The 22,005-nt window shown below is 39.2% G+C and overlaps 1 protein-coding gene across 17 annotated transcripts in view; it reads right to left on the bottom strand.

The window, feature by feature from the left end:
• The window catches only part of PTPRM (protein tyrosine phosphatase receptor type M), a 699,958-nt gene that overhangs the window by 233,797 nt on the left and 444,156 nt on the right, over positions 1–22,005 (bottom strand). For 9 of the 17 annotated variants that reach the window (XM_043539842.1, XM_043539843.1, XM_043539845.1 and 6 more), the window contains exons 12-14: positions 19,228–19,501; positions 18,092–18,128; positions 12,692–12,766 (exon numbers count right to left, since the gene is read on the bottom strand). In XM_043539842.1, the coding sequence (XP_043395777.1) occupies positions 12,692–12,766; positions 18,092–18,128; positions 19,228–19,501 (386 nt within the window). The remainder of the gene's footprint in view (positions 1–12,691; positions 12,767–18,091; positions 18,129–19,227; positions 19,502–22,005) is intronic. The other 8 variants (XM_043539850.1, XM_043539851.1, XM_043539853.1 and 5 more) reach the window with 1 other exon arrangement.

Raw genomic sequence — 22,005 nt, 5'->3', positions numbered from 1 at the left:
TCAGCAGTGGATCTGCTCCTGATGATACATTCTATGACCTGCAGTAGTAGGCTTGTTTCTGGTTGCCTCCACCATGTAGGGAGAATGGTTGGTAGATTTGTGATTCCTTCTTTACCCTTGCTGTGAATCTGCCCCTTTGGTGACTATATGCATGCAGTACCTAAGGAGGATTCCTTGCATGGGTTTTCCAAATCTTGTTCCCTACTCTCCTAACCATGCAGCAGAACTGTATTGATTCCACTGATGACAGAACCTCCCACACAGCCATTGTTCAAATAACAGTAACTCATTACAATGTGGCCCTGTATCCCTGACTGATGCCTCTAGGTGTTATTGTAATTATAATACCACATTCATATTTAAGGCTACCATTTTATTCTCACCAAAGCCTGGAGTAAATCCTTATTACAATAAAAAAAAGTAAAAACAAGTCTTAATATTGTGGACATTACCACACTATCAATTGATTTCTAATCAATTCAGATTCCTATTTTTATACAAATGGAGCAGGTTTACAGCTGGATTCTGTGCTTCAGCACTTCTGGTGACAATAGCCATCAGTGTTATCATTCTATTCCCTCAGTATAATTGTTTTAATTTTAGCTGCTTTGTTTGTGCTACACGTGGAAAACTTGCCTGTGTTTAAAATACTACTTGCTTTTGCGGCACTGTTTCTGAAGGAGAATACCTGACCCTGAGAATACCTCAGTAGTACATTGCAAAAAAAGAAAAAGGTGGCTCCCATGGCATGCCTTAACATTTTCTTGTAACTATTTTGTTTTATAGATGAAACTGCCATAGCAAAACACATAAAAGAACAAAAAGGGCAATAAATCACCAGCGACACTCCAGCCCATTAAAATGCACTCGGCGGGTGTTGCAGAAAGTAGAAAATGTGCTTCTCGCTTTACATTCTGCCCAGCTGAACAGGGAAGATCAGAATCCTTGAACTACTACCAGCATAACAAACGTTGGAGCTCTAAAGGAAAAAGACGGGATCGGAATTTCAGCATGGAGATCCTCTCTCACACGGCTTCCTTGTCGTGCAAGGAAGTGACCCTGTACATTACTTCGACATTTCACAATAGAAGGTATTCATTCTCTTCTTGACAACTGTGCATAACTCCCATAGATGTCAATGGGAGCTATGTAGAAGTATCAAGGCAAGAATAAGCTCATGACTGTGTTCATCCTGCAGTAACATCTGTAAATAGCGGTGTTGTATTGTCAACAAAGCATGGATTCTTAGTCACCCAAAGCAGTGCTTCAGATTTCATCGTGTCACAGTACATGTGAATCGGGGAGGGTGGGAGCAGCATCTTGAGAAAGGTGTAACAAGCACAGAGGAAAGACAAGTAGACCTAAAGACCCCCCGCCCCATGCCCCTTCCTCCAAAAAAACATAACAAAGACATGACCACGAAAGAGAGTAACTCTCCCTCCAGCAAACAAACTATGTAGATGAGTGGAGAAGCATCAGTCACTACGTTTGACCTGAAGACCTGCTGTTACAAATCAAAAAGATGAATAAGGAGATGAGGGAAGAGTACCAGGCTGACATTAAAGATATAAAAAAGAAATTAATTAAATTAATTGGAAAATATCAGAAATTCAACAAGCAATGAGACAGCATTATTAACCTAGATGAAAGAATCCAAATAACTGAAAAAAGATAAAAAGAAACAGAATTAAAACTGGAGGACATGGAAAATAGAGAATGCAAGAGCCCCACAAGGATTAAAGGTATTCCAGAGGAGATTGAAGGGAGAAATTGCTAGACACATTGAACAATATTTTCCATGACATATTAAAACTCAGCAATAAGGATTACATTCATATTGAGAGGCTTCCAGATCCCTTTTCCCCAGACCCCCAGCAGGCTCCAGACCTAGAGAGGTGATCGTTGGCCTACACTACTATGAAGACAAGGATAAGCTACTGAGGGCAATGAGGGAGAGAACTGAACCACAGATGATTCTAAACCAGCCAATACAGATTTTCCCTGATCTTGCAACCTCAACCCTTAGAAGTGAAGAAAACTCTGCCAGGTGACCACAATTCTTAGAAAGAATTGGGGGTTCCTATCCAGACTATCCATTAAATGGAAAGACAAATATGTACAGCTCAGATCCAAAAGAAGGGGAACAGGTACTTTTCTGGACACTGGAATAGACAAATCAGCTCAAGAACAATCTGAATGGGATCAAAGGCATCGGTCCCACAGGTCACCAACAAATCACTGGGAATTGGTGAGAGCAAAGAGAGATGGAATTGCTCGAAACGGATGCAGCAGGAAGACACCATGACAGAAATGAGAGCAGAAGAAGCAGTCCAGATCCCAAAGAAAATAATTTGCTAAGACATTTCAATAAATAATGGATATTATAGTCATGTGGTTACAATGATAAAGGAATATAGTTAAATGGAAACTGGGCTGTATAGCCCCCAGGATATTTTACTCTATGTGAATAAAGTATACTTAATGGGTACAACATTACAGTGAATTTAATGCTGCAATTTATATTACAGGTGAAGTTAATAACAAAATAGCAGGAGACCCAGATCTCCCCTCCTGAAGTAAGTTTGATTTCAGAATTACCATAACCATTCCAAATTTGGAGAAAGGTCATCGATGGTGGAAAATTTTCAGAATACGTGAACTCAAAGATAAGATAACAATCATGCCTGATGTGTATCATAGACCTCTTTCTTTAATTAATGTGATGCTAAAAGACTAGCAAATGGATTGTCATCTTGCCCATATATGTTCACCCTGACCAATCTGGGTTCGTTGTTCATAGTCATCTATCTGATAATATCAAAAGAACTCTGAATTTGATCTATGACGTTAATTCTGGCTATTTTTCCTGCACTCTGCTTTCTTTGGACACTGAAAAAACTCTCAACCAGTTGCAGTGGGAGTAATTCAGACAGATTTTGATAAGGTTTGGTTATGGAAATCAGTTTTATATTGGCATATCATCCCTATATACTGATTCTCGACCTTTTCATTGGTTAATGGACATCAATCTCCCCCTTTTAATATGTCTAGGGCAGTGTTTTTCCAAACCGTGGGTCACAGCATGTAAGGCACTGGATCGCCTTGCTCTGGTCAGCAGTGCTGACCGGGACATTAAAAGTCCTGTCGACGGTGCTGCCCAGCTAAGGCAGGCTAGTGCCTACCTGTTCTGACACCACGCTGCGGTCCAGCCCCTAGGCGGAAGGGTCACGGGGCTCTGCAAGCTGCCTCCATCCCGAGCACCGGCTCCGCACTCCCATTGGCCGGGAACCGACCAATGGGAACCGTGTGTGTGTGTGTGGGGAAGCAGTGTCTGGGGGCGAGAGTCGCGCAGAACCGCGCCTAGGAGCTGGACCTGCTGCTGGCCGCTTCCGGGGCACAGCACAGTCCGCAGTGCCAGGACAGGCAGGAAGTGCACGGAGCCCCGTGGCCCCCCCGCCTAGGAGGTAAGTCCGCACCCCAACCCTGTGCCCCAGCCCTGAGCCCCCCCAAACCTAGAACCCCTTCCTGCACCCCAAACCTCTCATCCCTGGCCCCAGCCCAGAGCCTGCATCCCCAATCCAGAGCTCTGACCCCCTCCCCACCCCAATCCCCTGCCCTAGCCCAGAGCCCCCTCCTATACCCTGAACTCCTCATTCCCAGCCCTACCCCGCAGCCCTAAGCCCCTCCCACACCCCAAACCCCTCATCCCCAGCTCTGAGGCAGTCACGGGCATCAACAATTTTCTTCAACTAGGTCCCCAGAAAAAAAGTTTGAAAACCACTGGTCTAGGGTACAGGGCAGGGTTTCTTGTTAGCCCCCCTGTTTGCTTTGGCAATGGAGTCTTTCGCAAAAAAGGTGAGAAATAGCCCCTTGGTAAGGTGCATCCAAATGCAAAATAGCGTTGTATATGACAATGCCTTGTTGTATTTACAGGATCCAGAAGCCTCATTAAAAGTTACAGGACAATTGAATTTGGTCAGGTTTCAGGCTTCCAAATAAACTATGATAAATCTGAAACTTTAGGAATTAATTTTCCCAAAAGAGTCACATCTAACTGTTGTCAGGTACATACATTTAAATGGGTAAAGGAATCTTTAAAATATTTAGGAATAGATACGGTGTAGAAACTGCATTTTTAAGGCAATTACCACCCACTGTGGAACACAATAATAAAAGGAATAAATGGAGGAATGGAATAAATATGAAATTTCTTGGCTAGGTAGGGTAGCCTCAATAAACAGGAATGTCCTCCCAAAGTTATTTTTGTTTCAGTGCATCCCTGTTGGTATCCCTGACATAATATTAAAAACATGGCGGGTTGCAGTATTAAAATTCAGATGGAAACACAAAAGACAAAGGGTGTATTCTATAGATCTGTATAAGTCTACAAAGTGGGGTGGACTAGCTTTCCCTAATTTGGCTTATTATTGTTATACATCTCAACTAAAAGATGTGATCAATTGGATTAAAATAAACCATCCACACACTGGGTAAAACTCAAACAACACTGAAACCCAAATATAGCTATTCAGAGTAATTGTTGGATTAAAAAGATATCTATGTCTCCAAAAATAAAAGAATCATCCATTCATCCAGACCACCTTAGCAGCTTTGGATAAATTTTTTAAATTCCTGTCGCTGAGGCCCTCTTCCTTTTCATTAATAATTCGAAGTTTTTCTCAAGGAAAAAGCAAAGTGACTGTTCATTGTGGGTAAGAGCTGAGATTACTCAATTTGGACAAAAAGAAAAGGAGTACTTGTGGCACCTTAGAGACAGCTGTTCCTTGGTCTTGATTTGAAATCACACCAAGACATATGTAATAATGTAAATAATATAAAGATCCTGTACTTTAAATATTTACAAGTCAAATATTTTATTGTGAAATCTGAATACAAGGCAGCTCTATCTAGACCATTAACCACATTTGAGGAGTTGACCAAGACGCAAGCTGGAACAAAAAGTTTTATGTCTGAGCTACATACCTTTTTGACTGAAAAAGATGTTGATAAGAAAACAACCCAGATGAAAAGATGGGAGGAGGATTCAGACAAAGAAACTGATCTGGATGAGTGGGTCTCTATATGGGAAAGGGGGTATACAGCTTCAATTTGTGTAACTCATAAGGACATTTTTTATGATTACTATATAGATGGCATTTGACTTCAGTTAAGATCCATCACATTTTTGCTGCTAGGACGGTACTCTGCTGGAGGGATTGCAGGGAAAAGGGAACGTACATTTGGTGATTGTGTAGATCCCCTGACCTGCTTACTTAATGCTCCAGTAGAGGATCAACATTTTAAACAGAATGACAAATTAACTTCTTTTTATTATTGTTAGCAGCTAGACTTTGTATCACAATTATTGGAAAAATGTCACTCCTCCTCCTAGGAGGTCCTGTCTAATGACACAGATAAATGGGAAAATAATCCTTCCCAAATCCACAATGCTATAGTTTGTTTTAACAAACATTTAATGCGAAATTGTGCTGTCAGTAATACTAGTGTAAATCCAGAGTAAATCCACTGACACACACACACACACAAAATCAATCTAGATCTCAATTCAGTCAGTCAATGACTTTCCATGCAATTACTCCAGATTTACATTGTAATGACTGAGAGCAGAATTTGGCCCAGTATATTCCAATAACTCTCATGTGGTAAATTTCACATTTTGATAAATCTCTAAATGTTATTCGGCCAATAATTCCATAAGGCAGAAAAAAACAAAACAATTGGGATTCGTTTTGTATCAGTTTATAACATGGTTCTAAACTACACCGCTCATCTAGACCTTCAGTTATCTACAGTGTAATTAATTTAAGCTTTATGAGTGTCACTATTTTTTAGTTTTTCTAATTTTAAAAAGTATTTTTATTCTAACAAGAAATTACAAAAAGCCTCTGATGTATCTTGTTTGAATGTGACTCATCACATTTACAAAGACACTGCAACACAAAGTTTAGCCTTCCAGCTGCATGTGTAACAAACAGTGGTTGACAAAAACAGTGTGTTGATGGAAATCAATCTGAATAGCATCTGGTACAGTAGGTATCTGTGCTACTAAATCATAAATGAAAATGTTTTAATTTAAAAGTAAGTAGCCCAGACACTTTACAACACTTAAGGAACATGCATTCAAACATGAAACATTTTAATCCTAACTCCAAGCATGTTATTTCATTAAAATGTTGGAAGGAGGAAAAGAGATGAGGGCCCAAAGAATACCAAATATGGACATTCTGAAACTATTGAATGAAGTGTCTTACAAAATGGTGAAGCAAGGTGCAGTATCTTACAGTCGTCTCTTATGTGTCACTCTGCTTTAATCCCAAAATAATTATTATTTTATTCTAATACACAATGTATGTACTAATTTCTTGTGTGTTTATTTTCAGACGACATTTTTCATGTTATCCTTGATTTTTTCCCCTAAGTATGAGAACATATGAATTTCATCTTCAGCTTTCAATAGCAAATGAAAAATATATATAAATACAAACCTGTCTATCAGAAATATTTTGAGAACTTCAAAATATCTGAACATCCAGAGTGGCTCAGAAGTTATTAGGTAAGTGATTTACAATGAGGGAGCTTTCTCTAGATTCACACATGAGTGAGTTTTGGTTAAGGGTGGTTGGAAAACGGGGTTTTACTATGTTCACAGTATTGCCCCTTTTTAACCTGTGCAGCTAGTCAAAGTCTGGGGCCCTGGGGATGTTCCAGCTCGGAGCAGAAATGGATGATGAAGTCTGGTATTTTCCTTGATGCAAGCATGTTTATTTACAAAGAATGTACAAAGTCCTTCTTCTCCAAATGAAGGAGGAACCAAAACACAGGGGATAGCTTCTTTGTTTACAGCCCCAAGCCTCTTTAACCAGCACCAGACTCGGAACCTTACTGTAGACTTCTCCACTGTCACACCGTTCTTACAGACTGCTTCTTGGCTTACTTCCTGCTTCCAAGCCTCTCTGTTTGTTGTCTGCTCTTCCTCTCTCCTCCCGCTCCCAACAACTTCACTAGACTTTTTGCACATCCACAGATACATAGAATCATAGAATCATAGAATATCAGGGTTGGAAGGGACCCCAGAAGGTCATCTAGTCCAACCCCCTGCTCAAAGCAGGACCAAGTCCCAGTTAAATCATCCCAGCCAGGGCTTTGTCAAGCCTGACCTTAAAAACCTCTAAGGAAGGAGATTCTACCACCTCCCTAGGTAACGCATTCCAGTGTTTCACCACCCTCTTAGTGAAAAAGTTTTTCCTAATATCCAATCTAAACCTCCCCCATTGCAACTTGAGACCATTACTCCTCGTTCTGTCATCTGCTACCATTGAGAACAGTCTAGAGCCATCCTCTTTGGAACCCCCTTTCAGGTAGTTGAAAGCAGCTATCAAATCCCCCCTCATTCTTCTCTTCTGCAGACTAAACAATCCCAGCTCCCTCAGCCTCTCCTCATAAGTCATGTGCTCTAGACCCCTAATCATTTTTGTTGCCCTTCGCTGGACTCTTTCCAATTTATCCACATCCTTCTTGTAGTGTGGGGCCCAAAACTGGACACAGTACTCCAGATGAGGCCTCACCAGTGTCGAATAGAGGGGAACGATCACGTCCCTCGATCTGCTCGCTATGCCCCTACTTATACATCCCAAAATGCCATTGGCCTTCTTGGCAACAAGGGCACACTGCTGACTCATATCCATCTTCTCGTCCACTGTCACCCCTAGGTCCTTTTCCGCAGAACTGCTGCCTAGCCATTCGGTCCCTAGTCTGTAGCGGTGCATTGGGTTCTTCCGTCCTAAGTGCAGGACCCTGCACTTATCCTTATTGAACCTCATCAGATTTCTTTTGGCCCAATCCTCCAATTTGTCTAGGTCCTTCTGTATCCTATCCCTCCCCTCCAGCGTATCTACCACTCCTCCCAGTTTAGTATCATCCGCAAATTTGCTGAGAGTGCAATCCACACCATCCTCCAGATCATTTATGAAGATATTGAACAAAACCGGCCCCAGGACCGACCCCTGGGGCACTCCACTTGACACCGGCTGCCAACTAGACATGGAGCCATTGATCACTACCCGTTGAGCCCGACAATCTAGCCAGCTTTCTACCCACCTTATAGTGCATTCATCCAGCCCATACTTCCTTAACTTGCTGACAAGAATGCTGTGGGAGACCGTGTCAAAAGCTTTGCTAAAGTCAAGAAACAATACATCCACTGCTTTCCCTTCATCCACAGAACCAGTAATCTCATCATAAAAGGCGATTAGATTAGTCAGGCATGACCTTCCCTTGGTGAATCCATGCTGACTGTTCCTGATCACTTTCCTCTCCTCTAAGTGCTTCAGGATTGATTCTTTGAGGACCTGCTCCATGATTTTTCCAGGGACTGAGGTGAGGCTGACTGGCCTGTAGTTCCCAGGATCCTCCTTCTTCCCTTTTTTAAAGATGGGCACTACATTAGCCTTTTTCCAGTCATCCGGGACTTCCCCCGTTCGCCACGAGTTTTCAAAGATAATGGCCAAGGGCTCTGCAATCACAGCCGCCAATTCCTTCAGCACTCTCGGATGCAATTCGTCCGGCCCCATGGACTTGTGCACGTCCAGCTTTTCTAAATAGTCCCTAACCACCTCTATCTCTACAGAGGGCTGGCCATCTCTTCCCCATTTTGTGATGCCCAGCGCAGCAGTCTGGGAGCTGACCTTGTTAGTGAAAACAGAGGCAAAAAAAGCATTGAGTACATTAGCTTTTTCCACATCCTCTGTCACTAGGTTGCCTCCCTCATTCAGTAAGGGGCCCACACTTTCCTTGGCTTTCTTCTTGTTGCCAACATACCTGAAGAAACCCTTCTTGTTACTCTTGACATCTCTTGCTAGCTGCAGCTCCAGGTGCGATTTGGCCCTCCTGATATCTTTCCTACATGCCCGAGCAATATTTTTATACTCTTCCCTGGTCATATGTCCAACCTTCCACTTCTTGTAAGCTTCTTTTTTATGTTTAAGATCCGCTAGGATTTCACCATTAAGCCAAGCTGGTCGCCTGCCATATTTACTATTCTTTCGACTCATCGGGATGGTTTGTCCCTGTAACCTCAACATACATGCACATGATTAAAACAACACCCAGCGAAACCCTATACCCACATGGTGCTAGTTTCTGGCCAGACTCCATTATGCCTTGTTTTAGGTATGGACCCTTAATGGCCTCTGACAACTAACTTAAATGAAGAGTGTGTTCACACATAGCGAGGTTTTAACTCAACCCATAACAAGATTTAATCCAGTTCAGAATAATAATATATTTATTCTGCTGGATTTTTGTGCCCCCAATTTGCAAATAACTGCAAGTACAACCGATGCCATTTAGATGCTTAGCTACATAATACGCAGGTACAAACAGGTAGTTAAACCTGTAAATGACACCAATCACATTTGCCAACCATTGCAGGTGCAAACATGGAGCCCATGTTATGGTCTAAAAATCAGGGCCAGACAATATAGTAATTGGTCTGTAAGAAATACTTTCTGTTCCATGTATATGCAGTCAATTCTACTGGCATACGATGGACAGATACAATATATTGAACTATCTCCCTATCCTTCTGACCATATGGGTGAACTAAGTTAATTATTTTTGTAATGTTCAAATTGAAAAAAAAGTCCCTGCATCATCCAGCTACTGATAATAATATATTCACTGATCAATTCCGTCAGCTTTATTTGCCTATTTTCCCCAGTTGCTGACAAAACTGAACAGTTGCCTCGGCAACCCACTATGTGGTACTAACGTAGTCCCAGTTTCATCCAAGGCATTTAGCAGCAGCTAAAGGAGAACTGCCACTTGTGGCTGCCTCCAGTCGTACGATCCAGGCCATGGAGAGGCTGTAAGGTGAAGGGGGCTGTTCCTAAACCTGGCAGCCCTCTTCTTTTATATATCGGAAGGCGGGGAGAGAGGGGAAGGACAGCATGAAAGACTAATGATGAGAGGACAAACTATATCAGGGAGGGCCGGGACAGGTTGCTGACAGAGGAGGGAAAGAGCTGAGCTGGGGAAGGTTTGTACTGAGAGCTGAGTTGAACCAGGGTGGTTTAGTTGAGCAGGGAGAGCAGCTGGCTTTACCAGTGTTTAGGAAGGTGGTCAAGATTTTTAATTTAAACTATGGGAGAAGCATTTTCCTTCCATTTCCCACAATTCAAAAACAAATGGAAATTCCCCCCCACCCCGAGGTGTTAAAAATCAGAAATCACTTTTGGGTGGAAACGAGCAGGGACATTTTCAATCTCAAAAGTTATATGTTGACATACACAAGCAGGGGAAAGAGGGTGTTATAACAGAAAATGCTATGCAACCTGATTTACAATGCAAGCCTCACAGTAAACAATAATCCAATCATATCACTAAAATCCCCCCATGGAGAAGACTCTCCACAGGCAGATTCTTCCATGCAGAAAGGGTGCTCAAACACCTCTTTGACAGTGTTTCCTCTCAACCCAAAGAGGGACCTTCACAACCCAGAAGTCGGTACAAGGGCAGTGGATGGGCAATGGATGTCCCAAAGGAGTACGCACATCATTCCCTGCTTCCTCATGCCCAGCATTGCTGAGGGAGGCAATTAAATATGGACTCACCCCCTTCAAAAGTGGGAATTCCCTTTAAGGGGAAAACTGGGAGCATAAGTCTTTATAACTTGGTTCTATTAGAGTCATATCACTGCCATTGAGAGGGGAATTTGCTGGAGACCCAGAGAAGGCATGAAGGCACACATATCTCTGTGGATGAGCCTGGCATCCTGCTGTTGTCTTGGGATTCACAGGGTTTGTGGACAGGGTCTATTGCTTGTTTGTCCCTCACTCTTCTTTGCAGCAGAACTATTGGGGAGGGATCTATTCAGGGAAACTGAGCAGATACTTCTTCCCTTTTAGCTGCCCACTTATTATTTGATATCTTTTCTTTTACTGTACAAATTATTATTGAGCAGTAAATGAAAATTTGAAAAACTGTAAAAGCAGCAGATCTGAAGGCAGTTGAAGCATGAGGGTTACTAGGAGTGGCCTTAGCCACTTTTGTTTTGTTATGAAGTATCCATCGAGAAAGCAGCAAATTAAGTACTTTGGTATTTACAACTATGATATCTCCTGTCCTCTGTGTTAACTTTGTAAACATTTCTCTCTTGCAGAGTGGACATCTTTCACTGAGTTTCTGTAGCTACTAAGTTTTGCATCAATAAAAAGCTTTAATCCTCAAAATAGAGAATGTCTACGTAAGCACATTTCATTCTTGTGCCAAAGTCGTCAGAACTTGCTGAAGTAAGTGGAAGAGACCTTCCTTGTCTCTTCAAAGCTTTACTTTTATTCTCCAGAAAAGAACCCAGAGAATGTAAGTTTTGAAAATGCCTATGGACAGTGCTTCAAAGAGGTAAGATATTTAGCTTGTATTTCCCTTACCCCCTGCATCTTCTCACCACATTTTTCTCCTTATTTTCAATAGAAATAATTGTATATGAATCAGTTAACAGTTTGTCAACTACAAACAAACTAATTTAAGTGAAGGCTTGAGTCTTATATAATCATAAATAATATACAAATATATATACACAACAATGGTGGATCATCTGCCTTTCTATGTTATGTTGATATCATTTAACTCTCTCTCTCTGGTTGGCTGTAACAGTATCCAGATGCCAAAACATTTGAACTGTTTTCTTCCCTTCCAACAGCAACATTTGGATCCTTCCCAAGTAATTATGCTAGTAATTTTGGAAATGCCTATGGGTTTATCATAGCACCACATGTTGATGGAGCAGATCTAACTTCCTATATTACATATTCCATCAAACTCACCTTAAAATAATTTAATGCACTTTTCTTCTGTTTCAGAATACACTGGTTTCCAAATTCCTCAAAAGCTTTATGAGTGTGTTTATTTCATGAGAAAATGAATAATTTCCCCATATTCATAAGGATTTTTTGCTACATTCTGAACCGGTCTTGGGTAAACCATAGCCTAATAATGGTCTCACATGTGTACTGAATTTATTTTGTAAATTAGATTTAAAAACCTTATAACTTTGTGCATTTCTATATGTCACTTTGTAGGCCTTTTTCTTTTAAATCGAAGACCCATCAGTGATCACTGTTTCAATTTTATTTCTTTATCTTTAATTTTATGTACATTGAAATACTGTTAGATACAACTATCTTCAAACCACTCTGCAGTTAAAAAAACCAACCACAATATTTTCTGATTTATGAAAGTGTCCCTCTCTGACCCCAAATAAATCAACAAGATGATAACCACAATGCCTTGATCTAATAATGCAGGAAAAAATAGATACACACACACACACACACCCACACACATACTTATATAAAAACCCTGACTGACGTTACAACTGCTGCAAAGCTAGGGCAGCTATATTTCTTGAAGGAACATCCCAAAGATCAAACACACAATGAAAACATGCAGTGGAGTTGTTTTACATACATGGGTATAAGTGTGTAAGTCTTTGATGCCAAGCACATAACTTAATTCAATGGATGTAGTAGCTGACAAACCCTCTCCCCCCCAAAACCCTACATAGTGGTAAACAATCTATGAGCAAAAAATGAAGAACACATGGAGGGAAAACGAAACAAAGAAAATGACTCTGAAATGTGCAAGATGACTTGTCTATACTTGAATGTCTGACCTGTTAGCTGGTCGTCGCCTGCAGCAGGGGCGATGCGAATGTATGGTGTTGTAAGCTGAGTCACGATTATCGCAGCTAAGGCAAAGGAAGATTTCCAGGTCAGCATGCATGAGGAAGAAAAAGCCAGACTGAAGCTATGCTAGCAAGAAGAATCTTGGTCAATATTATTGTCTCAAAGTTTTACCAAAAAACCCCAAAACCAAAAACAAACGAACAAAAAACCACGAAAGCGCCTCTTCATCATCAGTTTTTCTTATTTTGTTAGTTTGGTTATTCTGTGATATTAATAAGCTTTTGTATGTAACCTTCATCCAGAAAAAAAGGAATCAAAGTGTATTATTTAGCAATTACAAAACTGATTAACTAAAGATTGAGGCTTGGCTCCATTGGCCACATCATTGAATTTAATCTGCAAAAATTCAGTGCTTATTCAGATAATTCCAACCTTAATTTGTCAAGGTAAATCACACCAATTTCTTTTTTGCTTTTAAAACTTTCACAGTACATTTTTCCTATGTTTATTTAAAATATCATTTTCCTGTACAATATTCTTCAATTATAGTTAATACACATTTTTTCCTGAATCTTCCTGATAGAGGTCCTAATTTTGCAAACGCAAACACTTACACTTGCGAGCAGTACTACTGACTTTTCACATGCTTTACGTTAAACGTGTGTAGTTGCTAGATTGGGCCTAAACAAGTTTATAGTCTCCCACTAAAACAGTGAAAGGTAAAAGCAGAATTGCCTACACACCTAAAGTATCTTGACTCTTCTTCATATAATCATAGAAATGTACAGCTAGAAGGGACCTCAAGAGGTTATCTAGTTAAGGCCCCTGCACAGAGGCAGGCCCGAGTATACCTAAACTATTCCTGGCAGGTGTTTGTTTTTGCAGGGCTGTACCAACAGATAAGTATTACTGTGGTTCACAATGAAATCTTCTGATTCTTTGTTTGCCAGAAGCACTATGGTTGTCATTAAATGGTTAAACACAGTATGGTACATATAGATTAAGAAATACTTAAAAAAATTAAAAGGTCAGATCCGACATGATGCAGCTGGAAAATGATGCAAAGAAAAATATTGGAAAATTAAAGACAAGATTATATGAAAGATCACTAATTTACATAGAACAGCCTGGGTGCTATTAGAAATGTGGCAACGAGTGAGGAAAATAGATCATCAACCATCTGTAGACAATTAAACCCAAAACTGCTGCTGCATAATATTTTGAAATACCCCTCTGCAACACAGTGCTGCTAGTAGCTACTAGAGTACTGTTGCTATTGGATTTAAAATATTATAATAGCCTTTTCTCTCTCATAATTAATGAAAGCCTCCCAATGTTGCAAGAGCAGAATAATAACCTCTCTTTCTATTTGGTCTGAGAATTGGAGTCTTAAGAGATGCCAAAATGGTCACTATTCAGACATTGTAACAAGTCATAGCAGGAAATACATTCTTAATCTAATCAAGAATCACCACAACGTTGATAATTGTATAGTTAGCATGTTTTGGTGTTTTTCAACCTTCTCGTCACAGATTTTTATCATCATTTAGCTTAAAGAAAGAGCAGACGTATGAAAGCCATTTTTGTTACCTGCATGAAAATCTATCCTGTTTTTATTTTAATTATCTTATCTCACATAGGAGGCACCCCTTCAGTCCTCACGTTTGTATGCACTTTGAATAGTCATAAAAATAACAAAAGCCTTATTTTGCAGCACCAGAAAACTCTTCACCATACTCAGATAAAAAGAAACATGGCGCCCAATCCATCTCCCAGTGCAGCCAGTGGCAAGGCTCCATTTGATTTCTAAAGGAGCAGCACTGGGCGCTTCAGTTATACAGAACCCAGCATGCTGATCTTAAAATAACATTATAATCATGGCAATCAAGATTTTTATATGATCTCTGAAAGTCTATCGGTTTCATTTGTAAAGAGCTAATGCTTACAAGACGTTTGTTTCAACTGTTATGCACTGAGGATTTAAAATAATGGAATTACAAAGTATTATCCAGATAAAGACATAGAACCTGCATCAGAATACACCTGGGTATGGCTATACAGGGTTAAGGCCATCTTTTGTAGAAAGCCTTCAAGTAAAAGGATATTTTGCACACAAGACATTTTCTTCTCCTGCTTATGCTGACATTTCAGTGATTCTACAGAGCTTGTTCATGTGAGGTACTAAGCACATTGGCCTGGATTCAGAAAAGCAGTTGAACATTTGCTTAAATGTAAGCACATGCACTGTCCCGTTGATTTCATTCAGGACTACCTGTACTTAAAGTTAAGTCCTTGATTAAGTGCTTTGCTGGATCAGGGCAAGAAACCTTTCCCACAAAGTGTACAAAAATGAGAAAAGCATCCAACATACAATGGATTAACTACTGCAAAACTCAATCCATGTTCTACCACAATTCCAACCGCACGAATGTCTTGAGGGACACACAAAACTTTTGACTAATATTAAATTGAGACAACCAGGGGGAGGGTGGGAAATAACTAAAAGGCTTTAAAGACCATGCTCAAATCAAGTCCTGGATTCCTCCTATGGGTGCAGATTTCAAAACCTGCTGGCTACATTCCTTGAGTGTAGACAACCAGGTGGCTTTGCCAAAACCAGTTGGCTCAGCTGATCAGTGGGTAACCTGGGCTAATGAGAATTTGGAGGAGTATATTGACATGCTCCCTGGACGACTCAAATTCCACAGAGTGGAGCTGCAGAAGCTTTCTACTCTGGTGGAATTTAGGAGAAAAACAGCAACTTGGCTGTACTGCACAGCTAGTGGGTTTTACAGGATTCATTTTATGATACAGGCCCTGATCCACTTAATATGTGCTTAACTTTAAGCACATGAGCAGCCTGAGTTTAGTCAATGGGACTATTAATGTGCTTCAAGTTAAGTGCATATGCAAGTGTTTTCGGGATCAGGGCCTTAAAGCATATGACAGTCTGCAGGGTAGTAAGAACTATAAATGGCTGCAACATTAGGTCTCACTTAAGAACCAGATTCTGCCACCTATATTCATGATTAATGAATGAAGAGATTTTGCTCTATCTTTAAAAATCTTCAAATTTCAGTCCATAAGGATGACTTCAGCCCAAAATACAAATGCTTTGGAAAGTCAGGAATATGTTAAAACAAATGTGATAATGGAGACTGTTTTGCAACCTTTTCTATGGGAAGCACAAGTGCCCACTGTAATACGTATAGCAACACAACCACACAACACAGCTATAATTGTCTAATAACAGCACTTTATATGCATTAAAATAATCACATCAGGTTGTATAGTTACAAGCAGTGTAAAGCTTTACTGACCCAGGGAGATCACGGCCAGAGATCGAGCCTCTTGTCATAAAGGCCTCTCATTTCCTCAGAGTAGGGAAAGTGTACACGTTGCACCAGCCCTTTGGATGGTTCACACAGATCCCCAGCGTATGGTCAACCAAGTCAGCAGACAAGTATAGAGGGGAATGGGTGTGGGGTCATGGCCCTCCTTCTTCCCCATGGCAAATGAGATGATTTGCACCTCAAAGATAAGAGGTCCTGCTATTCTATTTAGCACTTGTGGGAAACCCAAGGGGTGAAAGGCTCACTGCTCCTTAAGCAACCTTGCCAGATTCAGGCATAATCTGACCTTTAAACTATAGATAAAACAATTATATATTACATGTTAAAATATAAACAGACTCTGCATGTCATTTTGAGCAACGAGTGAAATTGCTCTGTATTATGTCATCATAAGTTTAGTGGCACAGGAAACAATGCTTTACAGCAGCACCTCATTAAAATTGGAACATTTAGGATTGCAAAGCCCAACATGGGGAATTCTTGTTTCAAAGTCCTCACCTCTTACCTCTCTAACAATCTTATAGGCTTGACAAAGATATTACAAAGTACTCAGAAATATGCTTTCAAAACATAAAACAAATTGACGTGTTTAAAATAAGAGCTCCATTTTCTCATGTCCCTTTCAACAAATAGGTTACTTTGAAATGGTCTGTTGCTATGAAAGCAATTTCATTGCACAAAGCAATTCTCATCTCAAAATGAGCATTACAAATATTCCATCGAGTGGTCCAAATGATTGAACATTCATTAGCAATTACAAATAAAAATCTCCAAATAATTTAAAAAAACTTGTTTATCATGATTTGTGGTGTAAATTAATCAATTGCTGGATTCATGTATGCTACTGGAGAACATTCTAGTGTTTTACTTTCCACTGAATTCATCTGTTGTTCTATGTTTCATCTGCTTAGAATGAAGATACTTGAAAGTTAGTAATTATTTACTAAGCAATGAGCTCAGTAACTTGAAAACTAGGGATTATTTTTTCATTTCCAGATATTTAGGAACTAGATGAGAAAAGTGACCAAAATTCCATTTATTATATTAGGGAGGGTGGCAGTCCATCCTCAGTTTAAGTTCTCAGGCACAGATGTGAGGCGCTACATGCTTACATTTCTCATGTCAAAATAATAAGGGTCTCATCTACCTTATCTAGGTATGGCGAAAAAAGGACACCTGTGGTTGCTGAATTGTAAAATCTCCTCATGTTGATTCTGCGTGAGGTTATGTTGAGTCACTTAACCCGAGATGTGTGATCCTCCAAAAACAGACTATGACCAATTGCTTATGAAATATTTTTATTGCAGGCTGTCCAGGCACCCAAACTAGAAGGCAACATTTCCCTTTCCTTTTCTACCCTTCCACCTCTGAATTGCCACCCCCAAATTTTCTTTCAGACCTCTGTCTTGTCATCCAGTGGAGGTACTAAAGAAATGTGGCTATACTCAGATACACACAAACCACTCCCAGTCTCCAAAGCTAAAGCATATCACCTGAGCAATATGACTAATCTTTTCTACTTGGGGACCAGGATTACAGCTATTGCTGTCTGAACTTGTATCTCCTACTGGGCAGTACAGTGTACTGGCATTGCAGTAGAAAGAGCTCGTCTGTGAACACCCTCCACTTTTCTTTTATAAAGCAATTCAAACACCAGAATTGCTTATAAGGAAAGGGTAATTTTTCACTATTCATGTGTGCAAGCAGCTAGTGGGTACTCTGCTATCAGCACTTTAACAGTCCTATTATATATACAAATGTCAAAAATACTTATTTTGAGATCATATAAAAACCACAGAGTATGTTTAAAAAGAACACTTGTTCATGTAGGCAACTAAAAATGTATAATAAATTTGTGCTTTTGTAGGAAACTTCCTAAGTCTCAGCTAGACATATGAGTGATTACTTTAAAATAGAGTGTCAGGTTCAGAGATGTCGTTTTAGCCAAGTAAACATTTCTGGAGGTTTGCATAAATATATGAAAGAGAGGTCAACAGATTTATATCCAGAAAATTTGACTCAATTTAATCATACCTTTTGTGGCCACCCTGACGCAGTCAATTTTGGTTTCCTGTGTCAAATAAAGAGAAAAGGTCATTTCTTGTGCTGTATCCAAAGCAAAGAAAACCATCTATCGTTCTATTTTTAAACTATTGATAAGATCTAAGAAAACTGTCCATTCTGTGTGTTTGATCACACGTTTAACAGTCTCCAAAATGACTCGAATGCACTTTTCATGGTATGGACAACTAAAACACAATACACTTGGCCATGTGCCATCAAAACTTCACTTAACGTTCACTAGAAGATTAAATAAACGTATAGGACATGATGTATGCAGCATTTTTTCTTTGGTTATTCATTGACTTTAGGAGATTTTTCTTTTTCTTCTGAGTAAGTACAGTACTAGGAATCATACTAGACAATTTAAGAAAGAAAATAATCAGTGGTGTTCACATTTCTGTACTGCCAGTGTACTGTGAAAAAGTGGCCATTATGGTATCTGGCAGAAAACATTTCTAGGCTGTCAACGGAGACAGCCAAAGCTTATCAGGAATTGAAGGGTACGTCTGCTCAGGAAATGGAAAACAATCCAGGAAGAATCAGCCAGATGAAACATGATCTCCAAGGGTCTTTGTGCATACTTCTCATTTCAGTTCTATCTACTTATTTTTCTTTTACTGTTTTTCTGTTTCTAATTCAGTCAAGACAAGCAAAAGTGAAAATGGAAGTTCAAAATATTATAAACCAAGGTAATGTGACTGGACAGACCAAGAATACATATGCTATTGAAGCAGGAATCAAGTTTGGCTTGAACTTCACCAAAGTAGCCACAGCATTTCCCTCTTTAAAAAAGGCAGCTAGACAGAAACACTGGCCAACTTTTGGAAGCATTAGTAAGAAATGAAAATAAAGCAGAACAGTGGTATTTCTGGCAATGATGCGCTATCAGGCCCACTCTCCATTGACAAAAGTATGTGGTGTCCTCCTTTCCCTTTTCTGTCGTCCTTAATAATCATGCAACACTGTTATTTTTTAAACTCAACTTGTTAAATTTCATGGTTTCTTCATTCTCTCATTAGCAACTACACTGAACAATACACAGTCCAGAACCAACAATCTGTTTACACACTAATATTGCATAAGACTACACCTGTCATAAGACTTACCCCATTGGCTCTGCTAGCAGCTTGGAAATAAATGCTATAGCTTTTATGAGGTAGAAGAGGAGTGTTCCAAAAACCACTGTAGGTTCTGTTATCACCAATGGTAAAAGGCTGAGCCCCTTGAAGACTGTTGGCTGGAAACTCTGCAGCAAAGTAGTATTGAGAGTTCAAAAGCGAAGCATTCTGGAAGTGGATGGGCACTGGGTAGCATTTCAGGATTTCAGTTGTCTTTTTGGTCCTGCGAGGGCGCTCTTCCTCAACAACTATTTGATAGACACTAAGAAATTGGAAAAGAAAGAATGAGAGAAAATATGGGTTATTCTAAGACATCTGAATCAGCCAATTCATTATGAAATCACATCAGCACACCAACAAATATTTATGGAAAAGGTGATGACAGCTGAAGGCAAAGGACATAAAAACACACTGTCAATACTCAGGTCTATAAATTTACAGTACACATCCCCTTCTCCTCCCAAATAACCTCATTTCTCTTTGGAAAATAAAATTGGCTGTGAATATCTAAGACTTTTTATATGACAAATAACACAGAATACTTCCTAGTTGGAACATACATAGAAACATATTTGGAGAGTATTAAAATGTTGAACAAGTATTTTTCTGTTTACAAAAAGTAGGTAAGAGGCTGTGGATTCAATCTTTTAACCTGTTAACTTGCTTGAAAAAAAAGCACAACTATCAATACAGACAAAGAAAGGCGAGATAAATAGAAAAAAAATCAGCCAAGGAATCATATTTGCTTAACTGTTGGCATTACAATTGCGTATGAAATACATAATAAAGTGAAAATCTATTTAAAATTTTGGTAGCAGATTGTTATTCAGGAAAAAGAATATACTTTCTGATGGCTAAAATACAAAAGTTTTTTTACATTTATTTTGTTAGTTATATTTGAAATTTGGTAACTCTGATAACAGTGGGGAAACCGAAATCCCATTCACTAATACAAAACAGAAACAAAATTCTAAATAGTCTAATTGCCGAATTCTGCCTAAACTTTCTGTTAATAGCGAGTGCACATATTCTTATAATTGTATAATTGTCATAATTCTGATTCATTAAAGCACTTTAGCACATGTTTAACTGCTTTGCATAATACAGATGGACTTAAACACATGCTTCTCTTTAAACATGTGCTTAAGTGCTTTGCTGAATCAGGGCCTAGAAGAAACTGCCCATCTTCCTCAAACATAAAAGCTCATGGACATTCAAACAGGAACCGAGGAAACATTATTTCTGAATATACATGAAAACAGTGAAATCATAACATTCTTATAATTGTTCAAAACAGTGCTTCTAAATTTCTCAAATGTGAAACCCATCTCTCTAAAGAGGATTTGGTTGTAACTTTATTGCTTTCCTGGGGATTAATGACTCTTGATCACTATTCATCTCCATGAGAAGGACAATGATCATAGATTGCAGGAAGAGAGTTGGTAAGGCTAGCTAGAGTATTTTTAGGGTAACTAAAACGTAATAATTGACTGCATTTTCTTGTGTAGTTTGTATGTATTAACACATGAATTACATTTCAAGTATGTAATTGCTACAAAGCCACAACATTACATATGCTTTTGGAGGGTCCAGTCTCCCTGATAAATTATGATACCATATTTTGTTCTGATTATTAATAATTTTATTACTATAGCCCTGAGGGGTCCTCATAATGGACCCCCATTGTGCTGTCCCTGCCCCAAACAGCTGATTACTAGTTTAAGACCAGCACTTTTTTTTTTAAACTGGACCAGCAAACATTTGTATTGAACACCAAAGGATTTCTACTGAGAGTTGGTCACATTTTAAAATCACATGACTCTGGTTACAATCTTGCTTTTCCCTCAACGTAATTTCTGACATGATTTAGCAACTGATATGAATTTCTATAGTTAGAGATCATTGCTTTATGCTACTTGGAAGTTAGAAATTCATGCCTTATACCATTTCAAAAGGTAAGCATCCATGGTTCTCAATGATGTCTGATATGCTGTTACTGATGGATTGCAAAGCTTTGGACCTTACACTTGTTCTGGCCCTTAAGTCTAACAGTTCTATTTCTGCAGCAGTCCAGGACCAAGAAATCCAGGACTTCGGGCCAAGATAATTGTAAATGCCTGCTTGAGTTTTGTTTAAAATAAATATTCTTTTCATTTTCCACACAGCAATTATAACTGGAAATTTTAAATGTTTTAGAAACAAAACTGTCATTCACATGTGTCTTTACTCTGGCAAGTTCGTATTAGTTATACTACATGCACTACTCCATGTATATTACATTTTCAATGCTTTCCATCTATTCATCTTCAGATATATTAAAGAAAGAACTAAGTTGACTGGAGCAATTTCCAACCCAAAATGTCATTTCATCCTTACACAAGACAAATTAGATTTGCAAGCATCCAGACCTCAAATCTATTTGCTCTTTAATAATTTAAGAACTGAAAGGTCAAGCAGCTCTTTTCTGTTCCCCTTTATCAAAGTCCAAGTGCTAATGAAAAATATCTAAATCCTATCTGCTGCCCAGTTTCCACACATTGCTGTCTCTCTGTTGTAAATTAACACATTATAAGCACCTGGGTCAATGGCAACCTGACAGAAATTTATGAGTAATGTATTACATTTGTATAAATGAGATCATCTTGCTAATGAATTTTATAAAGTCACCAATTACAATTATAATCCAAAACCTTGCTCAAAATCTTACGGTTAAAACTGCTTTCTTTTAATATGTAACAACTGAATTGCTAATGCTGAAAAGGGATC

The sequence above is a fragment of the Chelonia mydas genome, chromosome 2 (genome assembly GCF_015237465.2).
Source record: "Chelonia mydas isolate rCheMyd1 chromosome 2, rCheMyd1.pri.v2, whole genome shotgun sequence".
NCBI classification, from domain to species: Eukaryota; Metazoa; Chordata; order Testudines; family Cheloniidae; genus Chelonia; species Chelonia mydas.
The sequence above is the reverse complement of the archived record's forward strand: the minus strand, read 5'-3'. Positions and strand labels throughout refer to the sequence as shown.